Source organism: Morone saxatilis, unplaced genomic scaffold, assembly GCF_004916995.1.
Source record: "Morone saxatilis isolate NCDOM2014 unplaced genomic scaffold, NCSU_SB_2.0 Contig22, whole genome shotgun sequence".
In the NCBI taxonomy this organism is placed as follows: domain Eukaryota; kingdom Metazoa; phylum Chordata; class Actinopteri; family Moronidae; genus Morone; species Morone saxatilis.
The window spans coordinates 7,976,903-7,987,091 of record NW_023339785.1 but is presented as its reverse complement, the minus strand read 5'-3'; the positions used below and the strand labels follow the sequence as shown (position 1 = coordinate 7,987,091).

The window sequence follows — 10,189 nt, the reverse complement described above, 5'->3', positions numbered from 1 at the left end:
GTGTGTGTGTGTGTGTGACAGGAAAGGAATCTTTCCACAGCCGTGCTGACATCACTCAAGCATGCATGGGACAGTTGGAGGAGGCTGGGCCCCTTCAAAGGCAACAGCATGCCTGCCTTCACATGTGGGATGCCTGTTTGTGTGTGTGTGTGTGTGTGTGTGTGTGTGTATACTGAAGAGAATACAAGTGGTCCAGGTCACCCATCCTCACCTGTTCCTCTTTGACTCATAAACCGCCCCTATTCAACTATCTCCTGCTAAAATGCAGCAAAACTGCCTGTGGGTGTGTTTTTGTGTGTGTGTGTGCGCGTCGAACAATTCCTCAATCTCATCCTTTTCACCCTCTTCAAAAGCAGCAGATGTGAATGGACGTGTGTGTGTGTGTGTGTGTGTGAGTGCTCCTTCCTCATCCTGTCGATCCCTATCAGAGGCAGCTGTGGTCCAAAGGCCTTCACACACACACAGCAGAGGTATGCATACTGGAGCTATCGTGATATACAGTATACAAGGCTGAGATAGACTATAGTGCCATCTACAGGCCGATCGATTGTCAGCACAGCGTACAGTAACTCCAATTTACTTCTATAATTAAATAAAAATAAAGGATTTCACTCCCAGAAGAAATGCTTTAACTACATTAATGAAACTGAATATCACTGAGGGATGGCGCATTTAGTTAATTAGTTTCCTTTATGTTACTTTTAAAAACAAAATAAAAATTAGAATACCAACATATACATGTACAGGATATTTTTGTGATATCAAAATAGTTTAAGCAACATCACATCAGATGATGAAACTGATAATTAACCTTGTTCCACTGTGAAGCATTAAATCATTAATTCATTCAGATAAGGCGGATCTTTTAGGTCGTCATATCGAGTGTATATCGGCAAAAGCTTAAGCTAAATGCTTTGGAGCATGCTTGACAGAACATGCATTAAAAATCCAAGCCAGGATGTGTTATGTAATGACACACAAGGATGCTCAATCTTTTTGGCTTGTGGCCTCTAATAGGGAAGGCACAAAGAGGGATGATCTCAGACTGTAGTTTGTTTTTATCCTCAAAGAGTTAAATCTCTTCTGCAAGTCAAAAATGTCAGGAAAAAAAATCTTTCTGTGCAGCAAATATGTCTTTTTTGGTTCATCTTTTTAACTTTATTGATCATCTGATTGCCCCAGTGTGAAACACTGAGGGGCACTGCTCTTCACCGTTAATTAGAATTGATCTGGTGTGAGGTATTCGTGGTTTATGGGGGACCAACAGCTTTAAAAGTGGATACTAAAAGTACAGAAGCTTAAAGTGCTCACGTTACAATAAAAGTCTTGTTTCAGCAAATGAGTATACAAATAAGTTAAAAGACATTCTGAAAGAAATCCTCCCTGGTGGCTTTAAACAAAAACATCTTCTTTAGCCCTCTTCCATTTAAATGTTAAACAGTAAAGGTGACAGATCATACACTCTAGGGCATTAACAGGAACGCTTTCTGTGCACCTCAGAAAGACAAATAGCTCCAGTGTGAAATCATTTAGTTCATGTCGTGTCTTGCCTAGAGGGGATTACACTTACAGCACCAAAGGTACAAGACTGAAATACTAAGTGACAAAGTGTGAAATCTGGATCAGGTTAAGAGAGAAGCTTCTCTTTCACACACGCACAGAAAGATGGAGATGGAGAGACCGGGAGAGGGAGGGGTGGACAAGCTGTGGGAACACGCTGCTGAATAATTACCACTGACATCAGAATAGTTTTCTTTAGCTCTCTGAAGTGGCAGGGCTCATTTGTACAGCCTGGAGCCATGCAGAGGTGTGTGTGTGAGAGTGTGTGTGTTTGTGGGGAGGAGAAAGTAAGAGAGGGAGGGAGATAAAGAGAGGGAAGGAGATGTCTTGTAGGAGAAAAGAATGGTGTGACTTTATTTTAAAAGAAAAGTGAAATATTACTGTAATTGTGAGAGGTAGAGGACAGAGTGAGATGACCCAGTGTGTGTGTGTGCGCGCATAAGGGAGAGATTATTCTGATTTAGTCTTCTCCCTGTCAGTGTCTGACACCATGACAGCTTAGTCTGCCCCAGGGAGCCATTTCTCTCTAAGTGGACCTTAAAAAACAGGAAACGACTTCAAATCATCACTGAAGCGCAGAGGAGGATCAGGCCTACTGACTCTGTACAATACCCTTTAACTTCACACACACACACGCTAGTAAGTGCCTGAATATCTTGTGCACACACACACACACACACACACACACACAGTCACACCTGAGCCCTCTTCAATAGACACCATTCACCACCCTGACAACCCGGGACAATAGAGGCAAAAACGCAGGTCGACAAAGAGAGAACGGACCTGTCTGAACACATCTGGCCGTCCTCGCCACCCGCTTCACCCGCATCAACTTTTCCTCGCTGTGATGACTTCAGGTGATATCATGTTTCTATTCTGATACACTTTGCTTTGCCTTCACTTGCAGCTGTTTTGTAACAAGATTTGAGGGTGAAATCACGAGTCATGTTACTGAAGTTACACGCAGCAGGCCAGGAGTGCGGAAACTATTGTTGAGGGTTGTTAACTACACCGCTCCCTGAAGGCTTCTCTTGATGTTACTACAGCATTTGCCTGCAAAGCTAGAAGTCTTGTCTTGTAGAATCCAGTAAATGGCAGATCTTTTGGTGAACATAATCCCAGTTTATCTTTGTAAATTGAACAGGTGCTGGTGCAGCAGAGTGAGCGTCACATCATACAGCGCCTGCGGCTACAGGCTTGTAAGACTCTGTGGGTTGAGGCCTGTCGGTCTCTCTGCTGGATTAGTGAAAGTAATTCACTTTCCAAAACAAAAAAAAACACCCAGCTAAACAACTCCGATTCTAGTGGGCAACCTGAGCTGTGGCCAACACAGAAAATAGGTAAAATGTGTATTGGATTTCATCTGGATAAATACAGTATTATGGCGGGATGATCAAAATACTTACGGGAAAGAAAATGCTGGAAATTCAAGATACTGTAAACAATATTTACAACCACACTGATGCTCATGTCATTATTTCATCAGTTTAATTGACAGAAACTGCAATTTAGCAACAGAACCTGAGTTTAATCATCAATGTACAGCACAATAAATCCTGGCTCTGGTTCAAGAGTAATACATGTACTTTCACCTATACATCTGGGGTTGTTAAAACACCACACTCAAACTGTCTGGCGACTCATTTTAGGTTGTGAAAGACATAAATACCTCTATATACATGTCAGTGGCGAGGTGTATTTTCTCTGAAGACTTTATGACGTGTGTGTTTGTTAAGGCGGAGGGCAGACCAGGGAGGACATGGAGTGTCTGAAGGAGGAGGGAGGTTTGAAGATGGGAGACTTCCATCCAGAACTCTGGCCGTATACGATATCCGGGGTCGCCGGTGATCCTTGAAAACAACTGGGAGAAAGGTGTAGTTTATTAAAATCTTGAACTACTTCCCCATAATTACCCTGTGAGCAACATGATGGAATAATAATAAATAATTCTTTGAATTGTTATTGTCATGAAATGACCAATACCAACACTGCCTTTGTCCATCTTTCAATACTGATGTATTTGGACAACAATGGAGCTCTATAGCAATGTTCAAACGGGGGCATGTAGAGATTTGAGATTTTAAAAAAAAGTTAATTAAAAAAATATCAATCATGCATGATTCCTAAAATAAAGATACAAGTTCAATTAAAACATGTAAATGTAAGTTCCATAAATCACCATTTAATATTCCTGTTTTCAATGCAAAGTTAGGACATAAAAGACCAATGCTGTGATTTCATTCTGATGCCTCACCTGACTGTGGACGAGCGAGCTGAATGGTTGGCCAACGTGTTCTGATTGGACAATCTGTGAGAGACGGTGCCTAAACATGACACCAGAGAGATCGGACATTAATCCTTAACACAGGTCATACACACATTATGGCTCCTAATGGTTTTAAAAACACGAGTTATTTCTGGGTCATTATGAGGCTCTTCTTCCATCACATGAGCTTGCTGCAAGTTTCATTTGTAAAATCCTCCAGGAAGACAAGATAAATGGGTGAGTCATCTCCCTCACATTTCTCACTCCACTTAAATGTTGCTACAACAGGGCCAAACACCGACAGCGTGTACACAACCGCCTGCTACAGACAGCTCTATGATAAATGGCACATGCCATCCTTATTTAGTAATAACAATAAATTCAACTGTCAGTGAAGCATTTTGAATAGCACAATAAATCTGTTGCTGATTCATTATTATGATTTCCTTCAATACAATGTTTACTTAACCAACCACTTACAAATACTATGGTTTTACACAATCCTAATAATATCTGAAGTAGTGGTGGGAAATATACCGGATGAACATACTGGTTTTAATTTCCCATATGATATGAATTTTTCATATACTGCCATACCGTTGCATGGCTGAAACAACTGCTGTGCCTCATTTGTTTCTTTTGCAATAGAACATATGAGAAATACCTCTTTAAAGACTTAAATACTCAAATATTACTTCTAATATATCTTTTGTATTTTTAAGTTCTGTTTTTATCTTGCACAATAAAAATACTTTACATTCTGCAACTGCTTCATATATTCTGATTCCTGTATATATTGTGTATATATTGTATAGTTTTGTGTTGCTGAGTGACACAGTGACCTGCCAGAATCTTAATAATTACTGTAAAACCAATTTGTGGTCACATCGTGCAGCGCTAATTTGAAGGCTATTACCTGATTTATCTGCCACAAAGGAGGTTAAATCCTGAGACTATATCACATAATCAAAGAGACCCTAGCTCAATAGGTGCAGTCCTAAACATAACAACAACCAACATCTGTATTGGGTTAATCACTGTGGGTGGTCAACCAACCGTGAAGTCCAGTTGCAAGACGCCTTTGTCAGATGATTATAGTGTAATTATGTCTGTCAATGTGACACCTTGTTTATAAATATGCATACCTTTGGCAGAGAGACAGTGACACTTAATTGTGTTATATCCCAGGCAGCTTAACGTGAAGTGCCTTCAGCGCCATGAGGGGTCTCAAGCCTGCAAGCTCGTTCACACAGTCAACACGAGCTGCACCTTACTCTCATTTACAAAAACCTATATCAGTTTAAGAGTTACATTCTATAGTTAGATATTTCCACCAACAACAAAGTGAACCTGTAGTATTACTCTCTACCTGTTAAAACACTGAAGTCACACAATAACACACACAAACTAACGGTGGTGGACTCCTGTGAGTGTGGGGGCTTTGAGGACAGCGTAGATGAATATAACAGTTTCAGTTCTGCGTCGGAAAGGGCTGGTTGATGGCGAGGTGAAGTGCTAAAATACTTCAAACATAGTGTACACTTAAACTGACATTGAATTTTGTTAGGTGGCTAAAATACATTCTGCTACTGCAAATTTCTTCCTCTGCCTCTCACCCCAACACCCACCTGCAGGCTCCGGCTATAAAATATCAGCAGGAAGTGATGAGGTCGGAGCCTGGACGCCAAACTCTAACTATGTTCTGCTGTTGTAACAAACATTTCAAACGTGAGTAGCCAAAGAAGATCCAAGGTTAAGAACAAAATGTGACACAGACAACAGATCTCTCTGTGGTGACGAGCAAAAACAGGTTTTATGACAGACGGAGCAAAGCACATACCCATCCGTCCATCTTGTGGAGGGCTGATTAATGACAGTCTGGGGACAGTGTTAGGCTGAAAGACAGAAAGAGAGAGAGATCACATGCTTTTATTCTTCATGTAACAAAGTCTTTAATTATCAGAACACAAACTGTACAGCAGAGATGGGCGGTGAAACAATTAAACTTACTTTCCTGAACAGACTCCTTTCATCCAGCTCCACGTTTTCAGTGCTGCAGGAAAGCACACTTCATTATTAATGTTGGGTTCAGTGGCTGAGAGCTGCAGTGGTGCCTCAACTTTGTTATAACAGGACAAATGTCTGCCTAACAACTTAAATAATTGAGTTCCAGAGACAGATATTCATTTATGTTTGAGGAGAATTCAAAACAAATTTCCCTACATGCTTTGCAGTACATTGTTACAGAATTATTATACTAGAGTGTAACAATTCATTTGATTGAATTCATCCTTTCAGTAGTAATTTCTTCAGTATTTCAAGCATTTTATGCATTCATTGGTTTTAAGGCTAGTCTATGATTACACTTTTTTTATACTTTATTAAAAACATTATGCATTTCTCCAACACTTGAGAACAACTGCAATACACCAAGAAGCGTAGGGCTTGTCTAAACAAAACAGATTTTTGTAAGACTTATTATACTGACTACATATTTTTAATTCAGTTCAGGAACACAAATCTAAATATTTTTAAAAGCCCTCTATAATTACAATGTATTATTCCTATTAAAAGCCCTTAAGCATTGTGTGTTCCACATTAACTTTGCATGACAACTCAAACAAATCATCAGTTTACTCTTTAAATCCAAACAGAATTGACCCTGCAGGCACTGCGGTATTACTGCAAATGGGGTTAATATCCGCAGTCCATCATCTACACTGCTTTCACTCACTAGAAGAAACTCAAGTCTCAGCGATAAAACAACATTTGTACTATAAAGCTCAAGCAGACAGTCAATCTTGTGTCAACTGTGTCTCAGAAACCCAATAGGGAATCCTGACTAAACCCATGCGAAGCTTAGCTTATTCAGGTGTGTAGTCAGTGTGTAGATCGCCGCAGGGCAGGGCAAAGCTATACAGCAGGTAAAGCTAACATAAGACAGCGGGCTGAACCCAGGATACGGCTTGTTTGCACTGTGAAATACCTCCTATACTCTCGCTTGCTCTTATGCTGAGAGGTAATGAAGGGCAGAGTAAAAAAAACAGGTTCAGTGAGGAGAGTGCAAATCAAAGATGAAGGTTAAAGCTGTTCAGAGAGACAGTGAACAGAACGGAGGAACAATACTCACACATTAGTCGTTGAGGAGTGTCTTGAGAGGGACATGGGGGAGTTATATGGGATCTGTAGGACTGACGCCAAACAAGAAACAAACACAACATGAACAACCAGAATATTCTCTTCATGATGATGAGACAATAGTGCTCATACAGGGAAGTATGTGTTTTAATGACCTACAGAGATATGACCACAAAAACATGACTTGAGCCAGTTTTATGGTCAGCAGCCTAATTGGACCAGAGTCACGAGATTATCAATCATGGCTTCCTTTTACTGTCACATTTTATATTTTAAACTAAACTCTAAACCCAAAGTACTGTATTGAGTGACTCTTAACTGTGAACAACAGTAAGACAACAGCTGTTTGGTTGTTATTAAAGTGTGAACCTGAAGTGACTCGCATGACGAAGGTCAGAGTGAATTGTGATGGACTGTTCACACTGAGGTCACACTGCAAAAGAATCAGTCCTGAATCGGATTTAAAAGTGTGATTGTGATTTATCCTGTTCACACTGTCATGAAAATATCCTATCTAAGTCACATATGAGCAAAAAATAAAATCCCATTTGGGTCACTTTGGCCTGCAGTCTGAACAACGTGGCCTACGAGAGTGTTTACCTGATTTTTGTTGATGTGGAGTGAGGGAACTGTGGCTCATCTGAGGCACTGGTGAAACCCTGGTGCTGAGTGAGAACAGTTATCAACAAGGTTAATCAGTTCCAACAAAGCAGACACAGCTGCCTATAACATAGTTAGAATAATAACTACATACATATAAACATCTTTGAGGAGAACCTTTAGTTTGTTTTTCACAGAACATTTAAAAGGAATTGCAGTACAGTAAGCTAGCCCTTTAATTTAAATACAATTAAAATATTTTTAAATACAGTTTTCAAAAGTGCCTTTAAACTAATTCAGGTGTTTGCGGTTGCATCAGGCCAGGAGCAGATGTGCCAGGAGTGACACCTAGTGAGAGGTGAGGCATAACAGCCAGCTGGTTGTAAATAACTTTATATGCTAAGGTGCTGCCAAACTCAAACAGGCACACACCACCACCATTAAATCCAAAATCATTACAGGTTGTAGGTTTTACTACCTGCACAGATCCTCATTTGCTCTTGTGACTATTACTCTTTATGAGCATCATGATCACTGATGCCATGCAGTACAACATACATACGGTATGATGTTTACATCTCGTGTGAATGAAGGATGCTGAAAGAATGATCTACAGATGAATGGAACATCAGCCAAATGCTTGTTATTAAACATTTTGGAAAATAAAGTAAATATTTCTCAGGATAGTCTGATTTGTGGAGCAGTTAAAGTCCGCCTAATTACACAGTAAAGTGGCTGTGAAAGTATGTAGGCAAACTTGACAGCCACAGATCAGATTTACAAGCTCTAACAAACGGATTGCCTTATAAAGATTGTGAATGTACTTTAAGAGTCTCAAATCTTGGAGAATAATACAATTGTAAGACAGCACACTCAATAATAATGACAGATGAGCTATTAAAGACGGGTGACTCATTCTTCCTATAATGTGTGTCTGAACCTAATATGAGTATCTACATGCGGTACCTCTGATGCTGAAGAGAGTTTTCCAGCTTAGTAATGTAGGCGTTCTGCTCATTCAGCTTCCTTTAAAGGGAAAATAACAACTTTTAAAAAGCTGCACTTTAGAAATGTGTATGGAAATGCAATATAAACTTATGGTTTAGCTTACTTTGCCATCTGCTGCATTTCCTGCTTCATCTTGACTAATATGTCTTCTAGTTTCTCATTCTGTAAAGGATTAAATGAGCAGCTGTGACTATTTTATACTGAGCAGGAAACTAAATTATAAAGTTGACATGGTTGGCTGGTTAAAATCATTTACATCATACATGCTATTATATATATATATATATCACGAATATAGCAAACCCCTTAAAGACACACACACTCACGTATCTTACCCTTTGCTGGTAGTGAGTCAACAGTCTCTTTTGATGTCTTGCCTGGAACATTAAAACCTGAGAAAAGGGAAGAAACAGTGCTATATAAAGTCTAAAAATATTATAAAGAACATATTCTAAAAATATATTGCACATATAAATCTACAAAACTGATTTTTGAGCGAACCAGCTCGAGCAGCCTGATATTAATACCAGTTCATCTCTTTTTGATATTCTGTGATGTGTAGATAGAAAAGGACCAAACTTTGCTGATTTCCGTGAAGTGTTTGGTTGCCACGACGTTGATGTCGGAGAACAGGGCCTTCACCTCCGAGCTGCTCTGTAACAAAGACATTTCACACGACTGTAATGGGAGTAGGGTTGTCAAATCATATCAGTCTGTTTCTTACGTTATAAAGTGTGATGTTATCCCAGCCAAGGAAGTGGGTAGTGAGAAGAAAGGTGCTTACTTTGTCAGAGAGAGGTGACACTTGGCATTTGGCATTGCATATTAAACAACTGCCTTGTTTGCCTGAAAGAAAAGTTACAATAATATATGGACAAAATTATACAGCAGGGAATAAAATGCATAATCTTTCTACTGGATAGAGGACATTTAAATCCAATACTGAGAGTCAGATTGATATGAAACCCATCAGGAACAGACTAACAGCCTTGTGAACATGATCAGCGGCTCCCGAAGTGGGACCAAGGGACCTCCAGGAATAGTTCACGAGGTCCAATATCCAACGGTGTAATTTTACTCTGATTTCATTTGAAGCCCCCACTGATGTCATTGTCTCTGCTGTAGCATAACAAAGGCCGAGAACAACATCAAACTCAGTGCGGCAGCAACAAATAATATCTCAAATTCAGCTTCCTCTGGGGAAGTTTATTCAAAATCAACAAATTTGTGTCTTTTTAGAGAGCTTAGACATTAAAAAGTGTAGTTAACAGATCCAAGGGAGTCCCCAGCTCTGCAGTATCACCTGCAGTCCAACAGATGTCCCTGTCCAATCACTCTTTCACATGACTGGGGCAGCAGCAGCAAGCACAGTGCAGCTGGACGTTAAAATACATCCAAACATCCCAACAGTGGTTGTTTCTGTGACTGGTTTTAAGATCACCAACGTTTACTTTACCTTTCTGATAACACACACTACAGATGACATGGCCACAGCTTGTGACAGCCAGTTTACGCTCTGCGGTGGGCGAGAGGAAGCAGCTGTTGCAGCATATCCAGTAAGGCATTTAAAGACCTGCAGGAAGAGGAGAGGAAGTTCACAAGCTAACTCACTCA

The 10,189-nt window shown here is 40.0% G+C and overlaps 1 protein-coding gene across 1 annotated transcript in view; it reads right to left on the bottom strand.

Moving 5' to 3' along the window:
* Positions 1 to 3,084: 3,084 nt before the first annotated feature.
* Positions 3,085 to 10,189, bottom strand: part of LOC118333460 (probable E3 SUMO-protein ligase RNF212) — an 8,070-nt gene continuing 965 nt past the window's right edge. Inside the window, exons 2-13 of the mRNA XM_035669110.1 lie at positions 10,032 to 10,148; positions 9,360 to 9,421; positions 9,155 to 9,229; positions 8,911 to 8,967; positions 8,679 to 8,737; positions 8,534 to 8,593; positions 7,568 to 7,632; positions 6,960 to 7,020; positions 5,840 to 5,882; positions 5,670 to 5,724; positions 3,818 to 3,887; positions 3,085 to 3,424 (exon numbers count right to left, since the gene is read on the bottom strand). Coding sequence (XP_035525003.1) covers positions 3,295 to 3,424; positions 3,818 to 3,887; positions 5,670 to 5,724; positions 5,840 to 5,882; positions 6,960 to 7,020; positions 7,568 to 7,632; positions 8,534 to 8,593; positions 8,679 to 8,737; positions 8,911 to 8,967; positions 9,155 to 9,229; positions 9,360 to 9,421; positions 10,032 to 10,140 — 846 coding nt within the window. The 5' untranslated portion in view covers positions 10,141 to 10,148 and the 3' untranslated portion in view covers positions 3,085 to 3,294. The remainder of the gene's footprint in view (positions 3,425 to 3,817; positions 3,888 to 5,669; positions 5,725 to 5,839; positions 5,883 to 6,959; positions 7,021 to 7,567; positions 7,633 to 8,533; positions 8,594 to 8,678; positions 8,738 to 8,910; positions 8,968 to 9,154; positions 9,230 to 9,359; positions 9,422 to 10,031; positions 10,149 to 10,189) is intronic.